The sequence below is a fragment of the Syngnathus acus genome, chromosome 21 (genome assembly GCF_901709675.1).
Source record: "Syngnathus acus chromosome 21, fSynAcu1.2, whole genome shotgun sequence".
NCBI lineage: Eukaryota > Metazoa > Chordata > Actinopteri > Syngnathiformes > Syngnathidae > Syngnathus > Syngnathus acus.
In genome coordinates, this window is record NC_051105.1 from 2,868,918 (window position 1) to 2,893,621 (window position 24,704).

The 24,704-nt window shown below is 41.9% G+C and overlaps 2 protein-coding genes across 14 annotated transcripts in view; both read left to right on the top strand.

The window, feature by feature from the left end:
* Nucleotides 1-17,371, top strand: part of LOC119115031 (guanine nucleotide exchange factor DBS-like) — a 36,547-nt gene extending 19,176 nt beyond the window's left edge. For 9 of the 13 annotated variants that reach the window (XM_037239161.1, XM_037239163.1, XM_037239165.1 and 6 more), the window contains 16 exons: nt 10-79; nt 151-243; nt 11,836-11,928; nt 12,022-12,147; nt 12,936-13,157; nt 13,238-13,330; nt 13,418-13,496; nt 13,857-13,929; nt 13,996-14,108; nt 14,287-14,376; nt 14,765-14,824; nt 15,218-15,283; nt 15,592-15,701; nt 16,095-16,204; nt 16,278-16,381; nt 16,691-17,371. In XM_037239161.1, coding sequence (XP_037095056.1) covers nt 10-79; nt 151-243; nt 11,836-11,928; nt 12,022-12,147; nt 12,936-13,157; nt 13,238-13,330; nt 13,418-13,496; nt 13,857-13,929; nt 13,996-14,108; nt 14,287-14,376; nt 14,765-14,824; nt 15,218-15,283; nt 15,592-15,701; nt 16,095-16,204; nt 16,278-16,381; nt 16,691-16,770 — 1,582 coding nt within the window. In that variant the 3' untranslated portion in view covers nt 16,771-17,371. The remainder of the gene's footprint in view (nt 1-9; nt 80-150; nt 244-11,835; nt 11,929-12,021; nt 12,148-12,935; nt 13,158-13,237; nt 13,331-13,417; nt 13,497-13,856; nt 13,930-13,995; nt 14,109-14,286; nt 14,377-14,764; nt 14,825-15,217; nt 15,284-15,591; nt 15,702-16,094; nt 16,205-16,277; nt 16,382-16,690) is intronic. The other 4 variants (XM_037239169.1, XM_037239158.1, XM_037239157.1 and 1 more) reach the window with 3 other exon arrangements.
* Nucleotides 17,372-22,259: 4,888 nt separating this feature from the next.
* LOC119115301 lies at nt 22,260-24,636 on the top strand. Its single transcript, XM_037239695.1, has 7 exons — nt 22,260-22,621; nt 22,741-22,817; nt 22,915-22,999; nt 23,174-23,308; nt 23,384-23,455; nt 24,053-24,135; nt 24,401-24,636. The coding sequence occupies exons 1-6, from the start codon at nt 22,318-22,320 to the stop codon at nt 24,127-24,129; spliced, it is 750 nt and encodes a 249-aa protein (XP_037095590.1). The 5' UTR covers nt 22,260-22,317; the 3' UTR covers nt 24,130-24,135; nt 24,401-24,636.
* The last annotated feature ends 68 nt before the right edge of the window (nt 24,637-24,704 follow it).

Genomic DNA, 24,704 nt, shown 5'->3' on the forward strand with positions numbered 1-24,704 from the left:
GTTTTCCAGGACGTTTCTCAGGGAGTTAGAACTGTATGCAGACTGTCCAGAGCTAGTTGGGAGATGTTTCCTGGAAAGGGTGAGCAAAAGGTGGAAAACCTGAGTTCTTATTGAACATTTCTTTAACACACTTTATCTCTCCTCGCTTAGATGACAGACCTGCAAATCTATGAGAAATACTGTCACAACAAACCTCGCTCCGAAAGTCTCTGGAGACAGTGCTCCGACTCCATCTTCTTCCAGGTACTGTCAACACATGATGCATGCGTTTATTCTTTGCTTGAGTGTTTGACATTAGGGGTGTAAATCGCGGGTTTTGTAACGATACGATATCATATCGATACAAAGAACCACGATACGATATTTGCCGATATCTTAAAGCCTGCTGTGATTCATTCACGATACATCACGATATAGTGCTCTACGATCGATATAGAACAATATCCTGATTTATAACAATTCATACGCAAAGTCAACAAGGTACTGCAAACTCTTTATTTAGGAAATTACAAAGTGCTTCCAAACGAATGACTTGAAGCCCAAAGGGGAGCGAATTTCCTCGTCTTCTTGGACACTAGCCATAGCACCAGCCCAGGAGCCGCGTAGTTGTCGGCTCCCCTTTCACGTGTCTGCTCTGCTCACAACACAACACGCCGCGCACTGCTCCCGGAAAGAGGAAGCAAGCAACAATGACCTGGATTTCAAAATAAAGTCGCGTCTAATGTCCGAGGTCAAAAACGGGCGATATAGATCGATGTTTACGTTTAGCATCGATGCCAACAAATCGTAGAGCATTATATCGATTAATCGATGTGTATCGATGAATCCTTACACCCCTAGTTTCAAACTACTTTTAGGGTTTCTAAGTTACAAACTAGGTTTTAAAGCTAGGCTTAAGGTTTCCAACGAGGCTTTCAAAACTAGAGTTAGGGTTAGGGTTTCTAACTAGGCTTTCAAAACTAGGGTTAGGGTTTCCGACTAGGGTTTTCAAGGAGTTTTGCCATCGCTAATTAGGGTTTCAAACGAGGCTCAGGGTTTCCGACTAGGGTTTTAAACCGAGGTTAGGGTTTCAAACTAGGTTTTAAAGCGAGGGTTAGGGTTTCCAACGAGGGTTTCAAACTACTTTTAGGGTTTCTAAGATTGGGGTTTATAACTAGGCTTTCAAAACTAGGGTTAGGGTTTTCGACTAGGGTTTACAAAGTTAGGGTTAGGATTAGGGTTGGGGTTAGGGTTAGGGTTTCTAACTAGGCTTTCAAAACTAGGGTTAGACTTAGAGTTAGGGTTAGTTAGGGTTAGGGTTAGGGTTACTAACTAGGCTTTCAAAACTAGAGTTAGGGTTAGGGTTTCTAACTAGGTTTTCAAAACTAGGGTTAGGGTTTCCGACTAGGGTTTCCAAGGAGTTTTGCCATCGCTAATTAGGGTTTCAAACGAGGCTCAGGGTTTCCGACTAGGGTTTTAAACCAAGGTTAGGGTTTCAAACTAGGTTTTAAAGCTAGGGTTAGGGTTTCCAACGAGGGTTTCAAACTACTTTTAGGGTTTCTAAGATTGGGGTTTATAACTAGGCTTTCAAAACTAGGGTTAGGGTTTTTGACTAGGGTTTCCAAAGTTAGGGTTGGGGTTAGGGTTTCTAACTAGGCTTTCAAAGTTAGGGTTAGAGTTAGGGTTACTAACTAGGCTTTCAAAACTAGAGTTAGGGTTTCCGACTAGGGTTTCCAAGGAGTTTTGCCATCGCTAATTAGGGTTTCAAACGAGGCTCAGGGTTTCCGACTAGGGTTTTAAACCAAGGTTAGGGTTTCAAACTAGGTTTTAAAGCGAGGGTTAGGGTTTCCAACGAGGGTTTCAAACTACTTTTAGGGTTTCTAAGATTGGGGTTTATAACTAGGCTTTCAAAACTAGAGTTAGGGTTTTCGACTAGGGTTTACAAAGTTAGGGGTAGGGTTAGGGTTGGGGTTAGGGTTAGGGTTTCTAACTAGGCTTTCAAAACTAGGGTTAGACTTAGAGTTAGGGTTAGGGTTAGGGTTACTAACTAGGCTTTCAAAACTAGAGTTAGGGTTAGGGTTTCTAACTAGGCTTTCAAAACTAGGGTTAGGGTTTCCGACTAGGGTTTCCAAGGAGTTTTGCCATCGCTAATTAGGGTTTCAAACGAGGCTCAGGGTTTCCGACTAGGGTTTTAAACCAAGGTTAGGGTTTCAAACTAGGTTTTAAAGCTAGGGTTAGGGTTTCCAACGAGGGTTTCAAACTACTTTTAGGGTTTCTAAGATTGGGGTTTATAACTAGGCTTTCAAAACTAGGGTTAGGGTTTTTGACTAGGGTTTACAAAGTTAGGGTTAGGGTTGGGGTTAGGTTTTCTAACTAGGCTTTCAAAGTTAGGGTTAGGGTTAGAGTTAGAGTTAGGGTTACTAACTAGGCTTTCAAAACTAGAGTTAGGGTTTCCGACTAGGGTTTCCAAGGAGTTTTGCCATCGCTAATTAGGGTTTCAAACGAGGCTCAGGGTTTCCGACTAGGGTTTTAAACCAAGGTTAGGGTTTCAAACTAGGTTTTAAAGCGAGGGTTAGGGTTTCCAACTAGGGTTTCAAACTACTTTTAGGGTTTCTAATATTGGGGTTTATAACTAGGCTTTCAAAACTAGGGTTAGGGTTTTCGACTAGGGTTTACAAAGTTGGGGTTGGGGTTGGGGTTAGGGTTAGGGTTAGGGTTTCTAACTAGGCTTTCAAAACTAGGGTTAGACTTAGAGTTAGGGTTAGAGTTAGGGTTAGGGTTACTAACTAGGCTTTCAAAACTAGAGTTAGGGTTAGGGTTTCTAACTAGGCTTTCAAAACTAGGGTTAGGGTTTCCGACTAGGGTTTCCAAGGAGTTTTGCCATCGCTAATTAGGGTTTCAAACGAGGCTCAGGGTTTCCGACTAGGGTTTTAAACCAAGGTTAGGGTTTCAAACTAGGTTTTAAAGCTAGGGTTAGGGTTTCCAACGAGGGTTTCAAACTACTTTTAGGGTTTCTAAGATTGGGGTTTATAACTAGGCTTTCAAAACTAGGGTTAGGGTTTTTGACTAGGGTTTCCAAAGTTAGGGTTAGGGTTGGGGTTAGGGTTTCTAACTAGGCTTTCAAAGTTAGGGTTAGAGTTAGGGTTACTAACTAGGCTTTCAAAACTAGAGTTAGGGTTTCCAAGGAGTTTTGCCATCGCTAATTAGGAATTCAAACGAGGCTCAGGGTTTCCGACTAGGGTTTTAAACCAAGGTTAGGGTTTCAAACTAGGTTTTAAAGCGAGGGTTAGGGTTTCCAACGAGGGTTTCAAACTACTTTTAGGGTTTCTAAGATTGGGGTTTATAGCTAGGCTTTCAAAACTAGGGTTAGGGTTTTCGACTAGGGTTTACAAAATTAGGGTTAGGGTTGGGGTTGGGGTTAGGGTTAGGGTTTCTAACTAGGCTTTCAAAACTAGGGTTAGGGTTTCTAACTAGGCTTTCAAAACCTAGGGTTAGGGTTTCCAACTAGGGTTTCCAAGGAGTTTTGCCATCGCTAATTAGGGTTTCAAACGAGGCTCAGGGTTTCCGACTAGGGTTTTAAACCAAGGTTAGGGTTTCAAACTAGGTTTTAAAGCTAGGGTTAGGGTTTCCAACGAGGGTTTCAAACTACTTTTAGGGTTTCTAAGATTGGGGTTTATAACTAGGCTTTCAAAACTAGGGTTAGGGTTTTTGACTAGGGTTTCCAAAGTTAGGGTTAGGGTTGGGGTTAGGGTTTCTAACTAGGCTTTCAAAGTTAGGGTTAGGGTTAGAGTTAGGGTTAGGGTTACTAACTAGGCTTTCAAAACTAGAGTTAGGGTTAGGGTTTCTAACTAGGCTTTCAAAACTAGGGTTAGGGTTTCCGACTAGGGTTTCCAAGGAGTTTTGCCATCGCTAATTAGGGTTTCAAACGAGGCTCAGGGTTTCCGACTAGGGTTTTAAACCAAGGTTAGGGTTTCAAACTAGGTTTTAAAGCTAGGGTTAGGGTTTCCAACGAGGGTTTCAAACTACTTTTAGGGTTTCTAAGATTGGGGTTTATAACTAGGCTTTCAAAACTAGGGTTAGGGTTTTTGACTAGGGTTTCCAAAGTTAGGGTTAGGGTTGGGGTTAGGGTTTCTAACTAGGCTTTCAAAGTTAGGGTTAGAGTTAGGGTTACTAACTAGGCTTTCAAAACTAGAGTTAGGGTTTCCGACTAGGGTTTCCAAGGAGTTTTGCCATCGCTAATTAGGGTTTCAAACGAGGCTCAGGGTTTCCGACTAGGGTTTTAAACCAAGGTTAGGGTTTCAAACTAGGTTTTAAAGCGAGGGTTAGGGTTTCCAACGAGGGTTTCAAACTACTTTTAGGGTTTCTAAGATTGGGGTTTATAGCTAGGCTTTCAAAACTAGGGTTAGGGTTTTCGACTAGGGTTTACAAAATTAGGGTTAGGGTTGGGGTTAGGGTTAGGGTTTCTAACTAGGCTTTCAAAACTAGGGTTAGACTTAGAGTTAGGGTTAGGGTTAGGGTTACTAACTAGGCTTTCAAAACTAGGGTTAGGGTTTCTAACTAGGCTTTCAAAACCTAGGGTTAGGGTTTCCGACTAGGGTTTCCAAGGAGTTTTGCCATCGCTAATTAGGGTTTCAAACGAGGCTCAGGGTTTCCGACTAGGGTTTTAAACCAAGGTTAGGGTTTCAAACTAGGTTTTAAAGCTAGGGTTAGGGTTTCCAACGAGGGTTTCAAACTACTTTTAGGGTTTCTAAGATTGGGGTTTATAACTAGGCTTTCAAAACTAGGGTTAGGGTTTTTGACTAGGGTTTCCAAAGTTAGGGTTAGGGTTGGGGTTAGGGTTTCTAACTAGGCTTTCAAAGTTAGGGTTAGGGTTAGAGTTAGGGTTAGGGTTACTAACTAGGCTTTCAAAACTAGAGTTAGGGTTAGGGTTTCTAACTAGGCTTTCAAAACTAGGGTTAGGGTTTCCGACTAGGGTTTCCAAGGAGTTTTGCCATCGCTAATTAGGGTTTCAAACGAGGCTCAGGGTTTCCGACTAGGGTTTTAAACCAAGGTTAGGGTTTCAAACTAGGTTTTAAAGCTAGGGTTAGGGTTTCCAACGAGGGTTTCAAACTACTTTTAGGGTTTCTAAGATTGGGGTTTATAACTAGGCTTTCAAAACTAGGGTTAGGGTTTTTGACTAGGGTTTCCAAAGTTAGGGTTAGGGTTGGGGTTAGGGTTTCTAACTAGGCTTTCAAAGTTAGGGTTAGAGTTAGGGTTACTAACTAGGCTTTCAAAACTAGAGTTAGGGTTTCCGACTAGGGTTTCCAAGGAGTTTTGCCATCGCTAATTAGGGTTTCAAACGAGGCTCAGGGTTTCCGACTAGGGTTTTAAACCAAGGTTAGGGTTTCAAACTAGGTTTTAAAGCGAGGGTTAGGGTTTCCAACGAGGGTTTCAAACTACTTTTAGGGTTTCTAAGATTGGGGTTTAAAGCTAGGCTTTCAAAACTAGGGTTAGGGTTTTCGACTAGGGTTTACAAAATTAGGGTTAGGGTTGGGGTTAGGGTTAGGGTTTCTAACTAGGCTTTCAAAACTAGGGTTAGACTTAGAGTTAGGGTTAGGGTTAGGGTTACTAACTAGGCTTTCAAAACTAGGGTTAGGGTTTCTAACTAGGCTTTCAAAACCTAGGGTTAGGGTTTCCGACTAGGGTTTCCAAGGAGTTTTGCCATCGCTAATTAGGGTTTCAAACGAGGCTCAGGGTTTCCGACTAGGGTTTTAAACCAAGGTTAGGGTTTCAAACTAGGTTTTAAAGCTAGGGTTAGGGTTTCCAACGAGGGTTTCAAACTACTTTTAGGGTTTCTAAGATTGGGGTTTATAACTAGGCTTTCAAAACTACGGTTAGGGTTTTTGACTAGGGTTTCCAAAGTTAGGGTTAGGGTTGGGGTTAGGGTTTCTAACTAGGCTTTCAAAGTTAGGGTTAGGGTTAGAGTTAGGGTTAGGGTTACTAACTAGGCTTTCAAAACTAGAGTTAGGGTTAGGGTTTCTAACTAGGCTTTCAAAACTAGGGTTAGGGTTTCCGACTAGGGTTTCCAAGGAGTTTTGCCATCGCTAATTAGGGTTTCAAACGAGGCTCAGGGTTTCCGACTAGGGTTTTAAACCAAGGTTAGGGTTTCAAACTAGGTTTTAAAGCTAGGGTTAGGGTTTCCAACGAGGGTTTCAAACTACTTTTAGGGTTTCTAAGATTGGGGTTTATAACTAGGCTTTCAAAACTAGGGTTAGGGTTTTTGACTAGGGTTTCCAAAGTTAGGGTTAGGGTTGGGGTTAGGGTTTCTAACTAGGCTTTCAAAGTTAGGGTTAGAGTTAGGGTTACTAACTAGGCTTTCAAAACTAGAGTTAGGGTTTCCGACTAGGGTTTCCAAGGAGTTTTGCCATCGCTAATTAGGGTTTCAAACGAGGCTCAGGGTTTCCGACTAGGGTTTTAAACCAAGGTTAGGGTTTCAAACTAGGTTTTAAAGCGAGGGTTAGGGTTTCCAACGAGGGTTTCAAACTACTTTTAGGGTTTCTAAGATTGGGGTTTATAGCTAGGCTTTCAAAACTAGGGTTAGGGTTTTCGACTAGGGTTTACAAAATTAGGGTTAGGGTTGGGGTTAGGGTTAGGGTTTCTAACTAGGCTTTCAAAACTAGGGTTAGACTTAGAGTTAGGGTTAGGGTTAGGGTTACTAACTAGGCTTTCAAAACTAGTTAGGGTTAGGGTTTCTAACTAGGCTTTCAAAACTAGGGTTAGGGTTTCCGACTAGGGTTTCCAAGGAGTTTTGCCATCGCTAATTAGGGTTTCAAACGAGGCTCAGGGTTTCCGACTAGGGTTTTAAACCAAGGTTAGGGTTTCAAACTAGGTTTTAAAGCTAGGGTTAGGGTTTCCAACGAGGGTTTCAAACTACTTTTAGGGTTTCTAAGATTGGGGTTTATAACTAGGCTTTCAAAACTAGGGTTAGGGTTTTTGACTAGGGTTTACAAAGTTAGGGTTAGGGTTGGGGTTAGGTTTTCTAACTAGGCTTTCAAAGTTAGGGTTAGGGTTAGAGTTAGAGTTAGGGTTACTAACAAGGCTTTCAAAACTAGAGTTAGGGTTTCCGACTAGGGTTTCCAAGGAGTTTTGCCATCGCTAATTAGGGTTTCAAACGAGGCTCAGGGTTTCCGACTAGGGTTTTAAACCAAGGTTAGGGTTTCAAACTAGGTTTTAAAGCGAGGGTTAGGGTTTCCAACTAGGGTTTCAAACTACTTTTAGGGTTTCTAAGATTGGGGTTTATAACTAGGCTTTCAAAACTAGGGTTAGGGTTTTCGACTAGGGTTTACAAAGTTAGGGTTGGGGTTGGGGTTGGGGTTGGGGTTAGGGTTAGGGTTAGGGTTTCTAACTAGGCTTTCAAAACTAGGGTTAGACTTAGAGTTAGGGTTAGAGTTAGGGTTAGGGTTACTAACTAGGCTTTCAAAACTAGAGTTAGGGTTAGGGTTTCTAACTAGGCTTTCAAAACTAGGGTTAGGGTTTCCGACTAGGGTTTCCAAGGAGTTTTGCCATCGCTAATTAGGGTTTCAAACGAGGCTCAGGGTTTCCGACTAGGGTTTTAAACCAAGGTTAGGGTTTCAAACTAGGTTTTAAAGCTAGGGTTAGGGTTTCCAACGAGGGTTTCAAACTACTTTTAGGGTTTCTAAGATTGGGGTTTATAACTAGGCTTTCAAAACTAGGGTTAGGGTTTTTGACTAGGGTTTACAAAATTAGGGTTAGGGTTGGGGTTGGGGTTAGGGTTTCTAACTAGGCTTTCAAAACTAGGGTTAGACTTAGAGTTAGGGTTAGGGTTAGGGTTACTAACTAGGCTTTCAAAACTAGGGTTAGGGTTTCTAACTAGGCTTTCAAAACCTAGGGTTAGGGTTTCCGACTAGGGTTTCCAAGGAGTTTTGCCATCGCTAATTAGGGTTTCAAACGAGGCTCAGGGTTTCCGACTAGGGTTTTAAACCAAGGTTAGGGTTTCAAACTAGGTTTTAAAGCTAGGGTTAGGGTTTCCAACGAGGGTTTCAAACTACTTTTAGGGTTTCTAAGATTGGGGTTTATAACTAGGCTTTCAAAACTAGGGTTAGGGTTTTTGACTAGGGTTTCCAAAGTTAGGGTTAGGGTTGGGGTTAGGGTTTCTAACTAGGCTTTCAAAGTTAGGGTTAGGGTTAGAGTTAGGGTTAGGGTTACTAACTAGGCTTTCAAAACTAGAGTTAGGGTTAGGGTTTCTAACTAGGCTTTCAAAACTAGGGTTAGGGTTTCCGACTAGGGTTTCCAAGGAGTTTTGCCATCGCTAATTAGGGTTTCAAACGAGGCTCAGGGTTTCCGACTAGGGTTTTAAACCAAGGTTAGGGTTTCAAACTAGGTTTTAAAGCTAGGGTTAGGGTTTCCAACGAGGGTTTCAAACTACTTTTAGGGTTTCTAAGATTGGGGTTTATAACTAGGCTTTCAAAACTAGGGTTAGGGTTTTTGACTAGGGTTTCCAAAGTTAGGGTTAGGGTTGGGGTTAGGGTTTCTAACTAGGCTTTCAAAGTTAGGGTTAGAGTTAGGGTTACTAACTAGGCTTTCAAAACTAGAGTTAGGGTTTCCGACTAGGGTTTCCAAGGAGTTTTGCCATCGCTAATTAGGGTTTCAAACGAGGCTCAGGGTTTCCGACTAGGGTTTTAAACCAAGGTTAGGGTTTCAAACTAGGTTTTAAAGCGAGGGTTAGGGTTTCCAACGAGGGTTTCAAACTACTTTTAGGGTTTCTAAGATTGGGGTTATAGCTAGGCTTTCAAAACTAGGGTTAGGGTTTTCGACTAGGGTTTACAAAATTAGGGTTAGGGTTGGGGTTGGGGTTAGGGTTAGGGTTTCTAACTAGGCTTTCAAAACTAGGGTTAGACTTAGAGTTAGGGTTAGGGTTAGGGTTACTAACTAGGCTTTCAAAACTAGGGTTAGGGTTTCTAACTAGGCTTTCAAAACCTAGGGTTAGGGTTTCCGACTAGGGTTTCCAAGGAGTTTTGCCATCGCTAATTAGGGTTTCAAACGAGGCTCAGGGTTTCCGACTAGGGTTTTAAACCAAGGTTAGGGTTTCAAACTAGGTTTTAAAGCTAGGGTTAGGGTTTCCAACGAGGGTTTCAAACTACTTTTAGGGTTTCTAAGATTGGGGTTTATAACTAGGCTTTCAAAACTAGGGTTAGGGTTTTTGACTAGGGTTTCCAAAGTTAGGGTTAGGGTTGGGGTTAGGGTTTCTAACTAGGCTTTCAAAGTTAGGGTTAGGGTTAGAGTTAGAGTTAGGGTTACTAACTAGGCTTTCAAAACTAGAGTTAGGGTTTCCGACTAGGGTTTCCAAGGTGTTTTGCCATCGCTAATTAGGGTTTCAAACGAGGCTCAGGGTTTCCGACTAGGGTTTTAAACCAAGGTTAGGGTTTCAAACTAGGTTTTAAAGCGAGGGTTAGGGTTTCCAACGAGGGTTTCAAACTACTTTTAGGGTTTCTAAGATTGGGGTTTATAACTAGGCTTTCAAAACTAGGGTTAGGGTTTTCGACTAGGGTTTACAAAGTTAGGGTTGGGGTTGGGGTTAGGGTTAGGGTTAGGGTTTCTAACTAGGCTTTCAAAACTAGGGTTAGACTTAGAGTTAGGGTTAGGGTTACTAACTAGGCTTTCAAAACTAGAGTTAGGGTTAGGGTTTCTAACTAGGCTTTCAAAACTAGGGTTAGGGTTTCCAACTAGGGTTTCCAAGGAGTTTTGCCATCGCTAATTAGGGTTTCAAACGAGGCTCAGGGTTTCCGACTAGGGTTTTAAACCAAGGTTAGGGTTTCAAACTAGGTTTTAAAGCTAGGGTTAGGGTTTCCAACGAGGGTTTCAAACTACTTTTAGGGTTTTTAAGATTGGGGTTTATAACTAGGCTTTCAAAACTAGGGTTAGGGTTTTTGACTAGGGTTTCCAAAGTTAGGGTTAAGGGTTGGGGTTAGGGTTTCTAACTAGGCTTTCAAAGTTAGGGTTAGAGTTAGGGTTACTAACTAGGCTTTCAAAACTAGAGTTAGGGTTTCCGACTAGAGTTTCCAAGGAGTTTTGCCATCGCTAATTAGGGTTTCAAACGAGGCTCAGGGTTTCCGACTAGGGTTTTAAACCAAGGTTACGGTTTCAAACTAGGTTTTAAAGCGAGGGTTAGGATTTCCAACGAGGGTTTCAAACTACTTTTAGGGTTTCTAAGATTGGGGTTTATAACTAGGCTTTCAAAACTAGGGTTAGGGTTTTCGACTAGGGTTTACAAAATTAGGGTTAGGATTAGGGTTGGGGTTGGGGTTAGGGTTAGGGTTTCTAACTAGGCTTTCAAAACTAGGGTTAGACTTAGAGTTAGGGTTAGGGTTAGGGTTACTAACTAGGCTTTCAAAACTAGGGTTAGGGTTTCTAACTAGGCTTTCAAAACTAGGGTTAGGGTTTCCGACTAGGGTTTCCAAGGAGTTTTGCCATCGCTAATTAGGGTTTCAAACGAGGCTCAGGGTTTCCGACTAGGGTTTTAAACCAAGGTTAGAGTTTCAAACTAGGTTTTAAAGCTAGGGTTAGGGTTTCCAACGAGGGTTTCAAACTACTTTTAGGGTTTCTAAGATTGGGGTTTATAACTAGGCTTTCAAAACTAGGGTTAGGGTTTTTGACTAGGGTTTCCAAAGTTAGGGTTAGGGTTGGGGTTAGGGTTTCTAACTAGGCTTTCAAAGTTAGGGTTAGAGTTAGAGTTAGGGTTACTAACTAGGCTTTCAAAACTAGAGTTAGGGTTTCCGACTAGGGTTTCTAAGGAGTTTTGCCATCGCTAATTAGGGTTTCAAACTAGGCTCAGGGTTTCCGACTAGGGTTTTAAACCAAGGTTAGGGTTTCAAACTAGGTTTTAAAGCTAGGGTTAGGGTTTCCAACGAGGGTTTCAAACTACTTTTAGGGTTTCTAAGATTAGGGTTTCTAACTAGGCTTTCAAAACGAGGGTTAGGGTTTCCGACCAGGGTTTCCAAGGAGTTTTGCCATTGCTATTTAGGGTTTCAAACTAGGGTTAGGGTTTCCGACTAGGGTTTTAAACAAAGGTTAGGGTTACAAACTTGGTTTTAATGCTAGGGTTAGGGTTTCCAACGAGGGTTTCAAACTACTTTTATGGTTTCTAAGATCGGGGTTTCTAACTAGGCTTTCAAAACTAGGGTTAGGGTTTCCGACCAGGGTTTCCAAGGAGTTTTGCCATTGCTAACTAGGGTTTCAAGCTAGGGTTAGGGTTTCCGACTAGGGTTTTAAATCAAGGTTAGGGTTACAAACTAGGGGTGTAAATCGCGGGTTTTGTAACGATACGATATCATATCGATACAAAGAACCACGATACGGTATTTGCCGATATCTTAAAGCCTGCTGTGACTCATTCACGATACATCACGATATAGTGCGCTACGATCGATATAGAACAATATCCTGATTTATAACAATTCATACCCAAAATCAACAAGGTACTGCAAACTCTTTATTTAGGAAATTACAAAGTGCTTCCAAACGAATGACTTGAAGCCCAAAGGGGAGCGAATTTCTTCATCTTCTTGGACACTAGCCATAGCACCAGCCCAGGAGCCGCGTAGTTGTCGGCTCCCCTTTCACGTGCCTGCTCTGCTCACAACACAACACGCCGCGCACTGCTCCCGGAAAGAGGAAGCAAGCAACAATGAACTGGATTTCAAAATAAAGTCGTGTCTAATGTCCGAGGTCAAAAACGGGCGATATAGATCGATGTTTACATTTAGCATCGATGCCAACAAATCGTAGAGCATTATATCGATGTGTATCGATGAATCGTTACACCCCTATTTGACATCTTTATTTCACAATCTTCACCAGGAGTGTCAAAAAAAGCTGGAGCACAAGCTTGGCTTGGATTCCTATTTGCTTAAGCCAGTGCAGAGAATAACCAAATACCAACTGCTGTTAAAGGTAACATGTCGTCTATTAGCCTCAAACTAGATTTGTTGTGGTAAAAATGTGGGAGGTGATTTGTATTTTTTTTCTTTTTTTTTCTTCCTGCAGGAAATGTTGAAGTACAGTAAAGGCTGTGAGGGTACAGACGACCTGCAAGAGGCTCTGACATCAATTTTGGGCATACTTAAGGCTGTCAATGACTCCATGCACCTCATCGCCATTACAGGATATGAAGTGAGACAAAGACCAATAAAGAGCAAGGATAAGAAAAAAAGGCCTTTGGTATAGGGTGAAGCGAAACACACCGCTATAGGTTAACATGAACTGCTCGATAGAATTGTCAGTTCCATGCTGCAACTTACAAGATAATTGGAGCAAGGCACATGCGCAAAAAATCTCTTCCTTGGAAGAACCCAAAATGATGACTGCCCTTCACTGTTGTTCGATGTCTTCTTTGTGCTTGACTCTGCTTTGTTGGTTTTCCACTTTAATCGTTTACATCGAGTACCGGCCCTTTATTTTGAAAGTCGCTAGTATTTGTTGAAATGCATTTAATCCCTTAAATCTGTTAAATATTTAACAGAACAACTGCCAATATATTTTATATCGTTTAAATAGAGATAATAAATTGATTATTTTTATATTATCTTATTTTAGTATAAATATTATTTTCAGTATCGTGATTATGTAAATGAGTCCGAAATAATTATACATTTACATTACTGCAAAGTTGTTTTGGTAATAATGTGATGTCAGAGGGAAGGTATTTGTTGTAGCCACTAAGTGGGCACCAACTATTATTTCCCAAAGAGGAAATAGTGAGACTTTTGTAAAGTGAGAATGTTATTTATTGACGTTAGGCCAGGAAATATCAATAATTGAGACATCACACCCTACGGTGGAAACATCAGAATTTATTTTCCTAAGCACACCATGCTGAATTAAACTGACTCGCTTGATGGAAACGTGGCTTTAGAAGACTCATGTCAAATGAAATTCCCATTCGGTCTTTCCTTTACCAGGGCAACCTGAGTGAGTTGGGCAAGCTGCTGATGCAGGGCTCCTTCAGCGTGTGGACGGAACACAAGAAAGGCCACGCCAAGGTCAAGGACCTGGCCCGCTTCAAGCCCATGCAAAGACACATCTTCCTGCACGAGAAGGCCCTGCTCTTCTGTAAGCGGAGGGAGGAGAGCGGGGAGGGTTACGAAAAGGCTCCTTCCTACAGCTTCAAGCAGTCACTCAGCGTGAGCGCCTCTCCATTTTGGATGCAGTCGCTCTTGGATTTGCTTGATTTGAAATTTCTCGTGGTTGCTTGTCTTGACAGATGAACGCTGTGGGGATTACTGAAAATGCTAAGGGAGATAACAAGAAGTTTGAAATCTGGTGTAACTCCAGAGAAGAGGTCTACATTGTGCAGGCAGGATACGTTTGATGACATCCTAAGAACTAACAAAACGGAGAAATGTACACAATTTTCAAGCTTTTGTTGCTCTTGAAATGTCAGGCACCGTCAGCTGAAGTGAAAACAACCTGGGTGAAGGAGATCAGGAAAGTTTTGACAACTCAACTGGAAGCATGCAGAGGTGAATGTAGCGTTCAGTGATTATATAACCTTGGAAATTCTCCCATTGTGTGTTACCTGCGGCGATTGTTGAAGTAAAACGCTAATGCGAATTGTCCTCAAGTTACGACGGACTTCTGTGAACCAGATTTCTACATAACTAACCGATGCTAAAAAGAAAACTCAGTTCCAGTAAATATTTGTATGAAAAGCACCGTATGCTGTTGTCCGAATAGCAGCAGCCGAATAAATACGGGTCTATTGTACCCTCTGGCATCTTAATGACAAGTGACTTAAATTTTCTAGTTCCCACGGCACCCCTGATGATCTCTCACGGTGCACTAGTCACTACAAGAAATGTTAATTCTTCTATTTTGTTCAGAAGCAAGTCAGCAGAGGGCGCCAGATCAAGCTACGCAAGGCCCCCCAGTGGCAGGAGGAGCAGAGAATCAAAGGTATATTGTTTTTGAGCTTGATGAAAAGGGATGTTCTCCAGGCCTAAATTCTTGACTTCTCCTCAGCGGCAGTCCGTTCAAGATGGGCCAGAGAAGTTTGAAGAAAGGAGACGAGAGGAAAGCAGAGCACTGCGGCTTCAATGCTAATTCCACTCCTTCGCCAAAGTCAGCAGGAAAAGGTGACCTTTTGGGACCGTTTCTTGCATGCTAATTGCACTTTTATTTCCACTGTCTTTGTCTCATTCTTGTCTTCCCCTCACCTTTCCTCCCTTTGAGTGTCTTTTGACTTACCTTGCGTCTTTCCTCTATTTTTGCATTGTCTGCTTGTTCCTCTTGCATTCCGCTCTGGGTCGGAAGAGAGAGCCACAAGCCCTACCTCAGACAGAAGCGCCGCGGCTAAAAAGCGCTTTACTTTACAGGGCTTCAGTAACCTCAAAGCTCAGAAAGGTAACTGCAGCTCATTGTGTACCATCATGTCAGAACATCACACCTATTGTGGCAAGTTTGACATTTATTTACAAGTCGTGCAAGTTATGTTAAGGAGTTGTGGAAAAATACTTTTATGCCGAATTAAGTCGACAGAGGGCGCCAGATCCGACAAGTTGAAGCGCAACACATACCGACCTCTTTCTGGACTGCCTTGTGAAACTAATATTTAGTCATCACCTTGGAAACAAATTATTAAATGTTTCTACATACCCCCTGCAATAATAATTTACTGCATTTGACATTTTCCCCACATATTTAACAATAAATGCCATAAAAATCTTCTAGGCAAAATAGTGAAAGTTAGTTTATCATTGTGCCGTCCAACACTGCATGCTTGCCTCCACAGAGCCACCGAGCACAGATGATAAAAGTTTCACCTTGCCCATCACCATTCTGCTGTGTCCAGGTATCACATAGCAGCATTAGCAGCGTCATTCAGTGCAGTTCTCTGTGCTTTTCCCGCCGCAGATGTGACACGTTGATGGCAAAATAATAATATTAATTGTCCCTGAAAGACAATCTTCAGCATTCAGCTACACATGAGCTCTTCTCACCCAGTGTGTTGCGGAATAGTGGTTTAGATATAAGACGCCCTGTAATCCCAATGGTGCCCAGTGAAACTTGTGACGTTCTTGGATGCTCCCATCTGTGCTTCACACTGTAACCAAATAGAGTCGGAAAAATTGCAGTCAATTATCACATCACTTGTGCTTGTTTAGGTGCTTCCCTACCTAGCACGTACGTACATGCCGTGGTCTTTCTTGCTCTGACACACAAACTGCTTTTGGGACATTTTTAGGATCCCCGACCAGCCCGGATCACAAGACTAAGCGGCAGAGTGACCCGACGCCGTTCGGCTTTAAAGGTACCCTCCGTTTTTGGTGCATCCATCCACACACCTGCAAGGAGTGTCATTGACCGTTTTCTCAGATGCTGGTGGATGATGTCACTTTGTTAAACATTGCACACGTGCACAGCACCAGCTTATTCGTACCTTTCATCTTCTCTGTTGGTGTAGTCATTGGCTTAAATAAGTAAACACTGCTGCACATGATAGAAATGCGTTGCGACTTGTTGGATTAGGTTCTTCCTTTTTTTATGTCAATCTAACTGCAGCTCACACTTTTCTTGAACCACACGCCCTGTGTTCTGCTTCCTCTTCTCTCCCCACAGGCTGGAACAAGTCTTCTCTCTCGATGGGTGCGTCGGAAGAGCAGGACGGCTACTCCAGCGGTGAGGATCCTCTCAACTCTGACCCAGAGGACGAGAGCCCCAAGAAGCTGGTGAGACTTGAGCAGATTTATGTTGATATGCACCCATGCTTAATCATACCTAGTCTTCTTTAGGGCTGGTTAGCATGTTTGCCTCACAGGCGGATGATCTTCATTAAAGAACAGAAAAAGGGTCTGCTTACAATAGAATACTGTCTATTAGGTTGATGTTACAGTTAAAGGAGAAGTCAACCCCAAAATATTCCTTGAAATATGTTCTGTGTAGCCCAACTTCATGCTTCGTTTGTGGAAAATGAATTAAAGAGTAAAAATCGACCTGGTTTTATCCATTTCAGGGGTTGGCAATTTTGAAAATGACCTCACAGTTGCCAGTAAAATGATGTCGTTTTCATATGATTTATAGATTGTGTTAGCAACTTTTGATGTGTATATCTTTGCAAACAGTGCACTGGTAAATACACGGCGACGGGCGACTACGAGGGTTCCACCCAAGAGCTAGCGGTGAAAAGCGGCGACGTAGTGGAGTTAGTGAAGGAGGGGGAGAATGGACAGTGGTGAGTCCGACTTGCCATCTTCAAGTGTCCATCCAATTCACACATCATGCTTATCTGGATGTGTTTGTTGCAGGTTAGTACGTAACCTGAACACCTCCACAGAGGGCTGGATGGCCACTGCAAATTTGGTTACCCTCATTGCAAAGTCCAAGTCGTGCCAGTCACTCACCAGCTCAGGTACTCGAGTAACTCAACACAGATGGACAGAAAGGGTGGGAACGTACCGCCTGCGATACAGTAAAAGTCTGTGAATAATGATATATGAATGAATGATGAATAACAATAATGATCCAGCCAAGATGTTTTTGGTTAGTGGTAGACATGCACAAGCATGGTGCCAATTAGAATGGATCAATGGTAACTGCCATAGTTTTGTGTTAATTAAACCTGAAAGCCCAATAATCACATCCACTATACATTGTTTTCAAAGTTTTAAATTTAACATCCTACAATCATTCACTCTTCTCTGTGGGTGTGTTGAAACAGAAGGCAGTGGATCAGGACACCTCAGCACATCATCCAGTTGCAGCGAAACCTGCACGCCTTTTACGGACATCAAATCCTGAGCCGGCCAGCACCTCCCTCATGTGTACCCACCCACGCCACTCCCTCTCTCCTGAAATGTCTTGTGGCTGTCGTGTCCGTATGTGTTAACATTGATAGCTACCATTAAAACCAGCATCTTTTCACTCATCCACATACAAGCATCCTGCACCCTAAACTGGAGGAACATAGTCTATTTTAATGGCGTACAGTATTACTGTATGTAACGGTGATGTTATAGATGTAACGGGCCAGCAGGACTGATCTCAGTTAATGCATCTATTGATGGAAGTGGGCCAGCAGGACTGATCTCAGTTAATGCATCTAATGGTGGAAGTGGACCACCCCTATTACATCACACATGAATTACTGTAAAATCCAGTGAAAAGCACCTGTCTTTTGCAAAAAAAAAAAAATCTAAAACCAAGGAGGCTTTAATAAGCAATGAAAATCTTAAACATTGTTTAAATGTTTACTCGTACAATGGCCAGTACCAAGGGCTTGTAAAAATCTGATTTTTAGCACATTTTTTACACAGTGTAACTCGATTTGCTTTACTTACTGTAATTAAATACAACATTTGAAAGCAATTACAGAGTTAAGAGATTTAAAAGCAATGTCAAGAAAAAAAAAATAGCGTACAAAAATTGCTTAAGTGCATGAGCAAGATTTGAATCCCTTCAATGACCGTAATCATAGATATGGGAGAAAAGCATCGTTTAAAACCTGGATTTATAAGCATTTACACTTTATTGGTATGTTTTGAAACTATATTCATTCATATGATTCACCCTGATAAAAGATATCGGCCTATCTGGGGGGATTTATTATACACAAGAGAAAAAAATAACTTTTTAAGGGTGCTTGTGGGGTATTAAGCATGGGTGTATTATTCATAGGATTTTTACAGTAATTCCACTCCAAGAGCACATTTTAAAGTGACAATTACAAACAGCTTATTTTGCTGCTGTATTACATATTTATTTGTAAGAAATGCAACAAAAACACAAATGTTGCTTTACTCACTTTATCTTCTAATATCTTATTTTTGTACTACTTTGTTTGTCCTTCTCTGTCATTAGAATATTTTTCCATCTGTGTATTTCATGGACACTAAAATCTACAAAAGTGTCATAATCAGAGGTGACTTGTATAGCGCTAACTTATTCCCTTCATGCTCTGAATGTAGATATTATTAATGCCTGTCACAAGATGTTTATTATTGGAGCTGCTATACTGTACATTATTTATGGTGATGTCACTGCCCTGTGACTTTTTAAAAATATATATGTATAAAAAGAAAACTTGATGATTATAAACTCGTGTTTTGTTGTTTTTGTGAATATGTTTCAAAATAAAAATAATAAATCAGACTGGTTGTGTAAATAAATTAGTTCATCCGGTCCTCTTGGTATCTCTCCCTCACAGTTGTGAGGTTCAGTGTTCAAATCTGGCTGGACTGAGGCCTGACTGTGTTTGCGTGCTCTGCACTCAATTCTCCTCCCACATTCCTAAAACATTCATGTTATGTTGAATCCATTGGTTTGAAATATTCGGTGAACGATTCTTTTGAACAAATCTTTTGAGTGAACCGATTCTAAAGATTCAGTTCACTTTAAACTGGAATGCACCTCACTAGTACAAAAGAGTGCAGACAGTCAAGTGTAGCCAGGTTGAAGTAGCCGACTGGTTAGGGACATGGGCTCTTATTCGGTAAGAACTTGGTTCAAGCCCAGATGTATGCATCTACCTGTATCTGCTTTTAAACATGGAACCTCACTTTGTATGCGTCTTTTAGGTTTAGCTCCTGCAGAACGTGAAAATGAACAAAATCTTTTCACGCAGGTGTGTTTCGTTTCGTTTATTTCAAACGTGAAAAAAGAATAAGATTATTGTACACAATGAAAAGACATGACAAAATACATGCATATACATATATACACATACAGACATACCTACATGAAAAGTTTTTGGTCACTTTCACGTTCCGCAGGAGCTAAAACTTTTCACGCAGGTGCGCTTAACGAGGGAATCACACAGACACTCCAGTAGGTACACTGCCATTTTCAAGTGTACCTAATAACAGGCCACTTTATTAGGGAAATATCACTGTCAAAGGTCACAGGTGTCAAGCTCTAGTCCTCGGGGCCGCGTTCCAACATGTTTTCCAAGTGACCCTCGTTAAGCGCACCTGCGTGAAAAGTTTTAGCTCCTTTCACGTTCCACAGCAGCTAAAAGTTTTCACGCAGGTGCACTTAACGAGGGAATCACACGGACACTCCATTAGGTACACCGCCATTTTCAAGTGTACCTAATAACAGGTCACTTTATTAGGGAAATATCACAGTCAAAGGTCACAGGTGTCAAGCTCTAGTCCTCGGGGCCGCGTTCCAACATGTTTTCCAAGTGACCCTCGTTAAGCGCACCTGCGTGAAAAGTTTTAGCTCCTTTCACGTTCCACAGGAGCTAAAACTTTTCACGCAGGTGCACTTAACGAGGGAATCACACAGACACTCCATTAGGTACACCGCCATTTTCAAGTGTACCTAATAACAGGTCACTTTATTAGGGAAATATCACAGTCAAAGGTCACAGGTGTCAAGCTCTAGTCCTCGGGGCCGCGTTCCAACATGTTTTCCAAGTGACCCTCGTTAAGCGCACCTGCGTGAAAAGTTTTAGCTCCTTTCACGTTCCACAGGAGCTAAAACTTTTCACGCAGGTGCGCTTAACGAGGGAATCACACGGACACTCCATTAGGTACACTGCCATTTTCAAGTGTACCTAATAACAGGCCACTTTATTAGGGAAATATCACGGTCAAAGGTCACAGGTGTCAAGCTCTAGTCCTCGGGGCCGCGTTCCAACATGTTTTCCAAGTGACCCTCGTTAAGCGCACCTGCGTGAAAAGTTTTAGCTCCTTTCACGTTCCACAGCAGCTAAAACTTTTCACGCAGGTGCACTTAACGAGGGAATCACACGGACACTCCATTAGGTACACCGCCATTTTCAAGTGTACCTAATAACAGGTCACTTTATTAGGGAAATATCACAGTCAAAGGTCACAGGTGTCAAGCTCTAGTCCTCGGGGCCGCGTTCCAACATGTTTTCCAAGTGACCCTCGTTAAGCGCACCTGCGTGAAAAGTTTTAGCTCCTTTCACGTTCCACAGCAGCTAAAACTTTTCACGCAGGTGCACTTAACGAGGGAATCACACGGACACTCCATTAGGTACACCGCCATTTTCAAGTGTACCTAATAACAGGTCACTTTATTAGGGAAATATCACAGTCAAAGGTCACAGGTGTCAAGCTCTAGTCCTCGGGGCCGCGTTCCAACATGTTTTCCAAGTGACCCTCGTTAAGCGCACCTGCGTGAAAAGTTTTAGCTCCTTTCACGTTCCACAGCAGCTAAAAGTTTTCACGCAGGTGCACTTAACGAGGGAATCACACGGACACTCCATTAGGTACACCGCCATTTTCAAGTGTACCTAATAACAGGTCACTTTATTAGGGAAATATCACAGTCAAAGGTCACAGGTGTCAAGCTCTAGTCCTCGGGGCCGCGTTCCAACATGTTTTCCAAGTGACCCTCGTTAAGCGCACCTGCGTGAAAAGTTTTAGCTCCTTTCACGTTCTGCAGTAGCTAAAACTTTTCACGCAGGTGCACTTAACGAGGGAATCACACGGACACTCCATTAGGTACACCACCATTTTCAAGTGTACCTAATAACAGGTCACTTTATTAGGGAAATATCACAGTCAAAGGTCACAGGTGTCAAGCTCTAGTCCTCGGGGCCGCGTTCCAACATGTTTTCCAAGTGACCCTCGTTACGCGCACCTGCGTGAAAAGTTTTAGCTCCTTTCACGTTCCACAGGAGCTAAAACTTTTCACGCAGGTGCACTTAACGAGGGAATCACACGGACACTCCATTAGGTACACCGCCATTGTCAAGTGTACCTAATAACAGGCCACGTTATTAGGGAAATATCATGGTCAAAGGTCACAGGTGTCAAGCTCTAGTCCATGGGGCCGCGTTCCAACATGTTTTCCAAGTGACCCTCGTTAAGCGCACCTGCGTGAAAAGTTTTAGCTCCTTTCACGTTCCACAGGAGCTAAAACTTTTCACGCAGGTGCACTTAACGAGGGAATCACACGGACACTCCATTAGGTACACCGCCATTTTCAAGTGTACCTAATAACAGGTCACTTTATTAGGGAAATATCACAATCAAAGGTCACAGGTGTCAAGCTCTAGTCCTCGGGGCCGCGTTCCAACATGTTTTCCAAGTGACCCTCGTTAAGCGCACCTGCGTGAAAAGTTTTAGCTCCTTTCACGTTCCACAGCAGCTAAAACTTTTCACGCAGGTGCACTTAACGAGGGAATCACACGGACACTCCATTAGGTACACCGCCATTTTTCAAGTGTACCTAACAGGCCACTTTATTAGGAAAATATGGTCAAAGGTCACAGGTGTCAAGCTCTAGTCCTCGGGGCCGCATTCCAACGTTTTCCAAGTTACCCTCGTTAAATACACCTGCGTGAAAAGATTTTATTCATTTTCACGTTCTACAGGAGCTCAACGTAAAAAACGCATACAAAGTAAGGTTCCAAGTTTAAAAGCAGATTTAGGTAGATGCGTACACCTGGACTCGAACCAAGGTCGTAACGAGTTAGAGCCCATGTCACTAACCAGTCGACTATTTCGACTTAGCTGCTCATGGCTTTCTCCACTTTCTTGTACTAGTGACGTGCATTCCAGTTTAAAGTGAACTGGATCTTTAGAATCGGTTCACTCAAAAGGTTTGTGCAAAAGAATCGTTCGCTACACTTTCTTATTTATTTATTCTTATTTTTTACGTTAAGTACACCGCCATTTTCAGGTTCGTTCGCGATGATTCACGAGTGAGTGACAGACAACGTTGCTGCTATGCCAGCCGACACGTTATGCCGACATTGATGTTTTAATTTTGTATTTGTTGGTTTGTAGTTGATGGTATACCGAATGTGTTTGTGTTTGAATAAAAGGTTGGGGGAAAAAATCCGTTATGCCGACATTTGTTATTTTGGGGGACACCAACTCATAACAACGTAAAACACATATTGTCATATAAAGCAGTTAACCAAATGTCTGACTTTTATGTTTTAATTGGCGAATATAAAAACAAGGAATAAAACACCAGACAAGTTTTAAAATAAATGTTTATTAAAAATATTAAAAGTAAATTTCAAACCAGCAATCCAATGTGAAATTGCAGTAGATATATTGGATAACAATATTTAGGCGTATATATGCCTACACGTTATTTTAAGTGTTATAAAATCAAGATTACCCAATGAGAAGCATAATCTCCCCTTTGTTGCATAACGGCGCATCCCTTCATGCAATAAAGTTAGCCGTTAGCTTGGAGAAGAAGCCCATAAAAGTGGTGTGAGTGGTTCTCTCTTTTCTTCTTCGTTGTTTCACGGCGAGGTTGCACCAGCTTCAATGGGCATTACTGACACCTACTGGTTGTAGTCATTTGAACTTACGAGCCAACACTTCAGTACACTCCTCCAGAAAAACAACAAACATGGCCGAGCCCGAGATCCGACCTGCCCCTAAACAATTTAAATCAGACGTGTGGAATCATTTCGGATTCTACAATGTTGACGGAGGAAATGAATTGGACAAAAGCTACGTTGTATGCAAGATTTGTCGCGCTAAAATAAAACACTTTGGCACAACGAATATGAGAAGTCACACAGCACGATTCCACCCTACAGAGGTGGTGGGAAAGCCGGCTGCTGCTGTTGCTACTAGCAGCCCGAGAACAATTGAGGACGCTCTGAGTAAGCAGCCAAACACATCGCAAAAGGCCAAACGAATTACGAAAGGTATCGCGGAATTCATTGCCATGAGTTTGCAACCGTACTCGGTTGTAGAGAATCGGGGTTTTCTGCCAAGGTTGTTGCCCTCTTTTGCCTCCTTATGCCGTTTTTTTCTCCCCCCACAGATGAAGAGCCCTCTCCAATTCTAGGCCCCATTGACGAATCCGATTTAGATGAAAGTTTCAACTTAAAGCCGTGCCAAGTAAGTAGCATCATTTTCGTGGCAACCTCATTTAAAGATGACATGAATGTAACTCGCAAGAGTACTGCGACATGTTCTAACGCAGTTGTTCCCTCAGGTTCCAGAACCTCCACGTGTACTCCAGCCTGAGACCCTCACTCAGATGGCATCTGCTAAAGCGGTGAAAACTGAGAATGACCAAGGTAAAGATGCCATGATGTCAGTTTTAGGTCACTCAGCCCTAATCTTAAAACCACTAACAAGTTGATGTGTACTTGTACAATTTTCACCCCCCTAAGATAAGGTCTTAGTGTTACAATAAAAAATTCAGATGTTTTTTTTAGTGTTGTATTTTTTTTTGCTGTAACGTGTGACAGAGCTTGGCTTGGACGCTGCTATCTTCTGGGGACATTGCAACACGGCAGGATGTACAGAAGCCATCTTCAGTGATTTCTTAACAGACATGAAGGATGTCTTCCTGAGGATCCAGAACTGTCAGGCCAGTCAGGAAGGTGAGTGAGTGACACATCACGATGGGAGGGTGCGACTGCGGCATGGCAGATTATGAGATGTGATGCTGTCTGCAGATTTCAACGTGGCGTTGAAAGTTATGTTGTCTTCTGGCAAAATGACAAAGCTGCTGAGAAAACAGCAAAAAGGTACAACTACATACATTGAAGCGCTTAAATGTAACACCATTTTTTGCCAAATGTAGTGGACCAAGGAAACAATCTGAAGTCATCTATCATGGTTTACATGAAGTCTTGTTTTCTGTTCGTTCAATGAATGACAAAAACGGAATGAAAATGCTCTTCGTTTGTGATGCGATTGATTCAGATCAGCCGTTTGCAGGCGCCACTACGTTAATTAAATCAGCCGCCTTATGGCCAAAACAATATGAATGTCATGATTTATCCAGATGGAGTTCACGGTTTATTGATTTTGGTACAGTAGTAAATTAGTTTTAATGCAACATCTTGAGAAAAAGATGTCCCATCACAAACTGGTACGACACAGATCATTTACTACTTTTCCATTTTTTGTGGTAAAATTACAACTTTTTATCTTATCACACTTTTTTTTGGTGTATAATTATTTTTGGTAAAATGACTTTCTGTAATATCACTTGATTTTCATCACAACTTTACAGATTAGCTGGTAAAAATTGTTTTTTGAAGGAAGGCTTTTAATGTAGTTCTGCCTTTTTTACATCATGTATGTCATTCATCTAAATGTCACTTTTGTGGTTTTGATAGAGTTGGAGCACAAACAAGTTGCGGTGAAAAAGTCAGTGGCAGCGATGCAGGAAGTCATGTCTTTGCTGAGCAGATGATCGCCACTTTCTCACTGCATGGTATCCAGCGCCACTCTCACTGAAAGCATTTTATACTATGTTGGGCTTTTTAGTTTCCCCTCACCGCTTGATTAGCATATGTACTATCATCATCACCCACATTTCATTTTTAAACATTTAAAGATGTCGAAGAAAAGCAGACGAGGAAAGTGGTAAGGATAACAATACAGCTGAAAAAGGCGATCATTGAAAAGTTGCACTGTAGTGCTATTAGAGCAAGCTACCTGACACTGTTTACTTGCTTACAGATCTGAACTACATCACTGACAGCCGCCTAGAAAGCGTTTGGTCTCGCTTGAAAACTAATCCTGCAAACGTCTTTGGACTCTTCAGAAAAACAGACTGTTTTTTTAAAAAAATGCGTTTCTCCATTCTTATGTGGTTAGCCACAGAATTAGCTGCATAACGTAATAATTTCTCTGCATTAAATTCTGAAAAATACCAACATTTAAGGTTGTCTGAAATAAAGAATTATTTTGCAATAAATATTGTTTGTTTCTATTATTAACTTTACCCGTGATGGGAATCCACTGCAGTTATTCAGCTGGGAATTC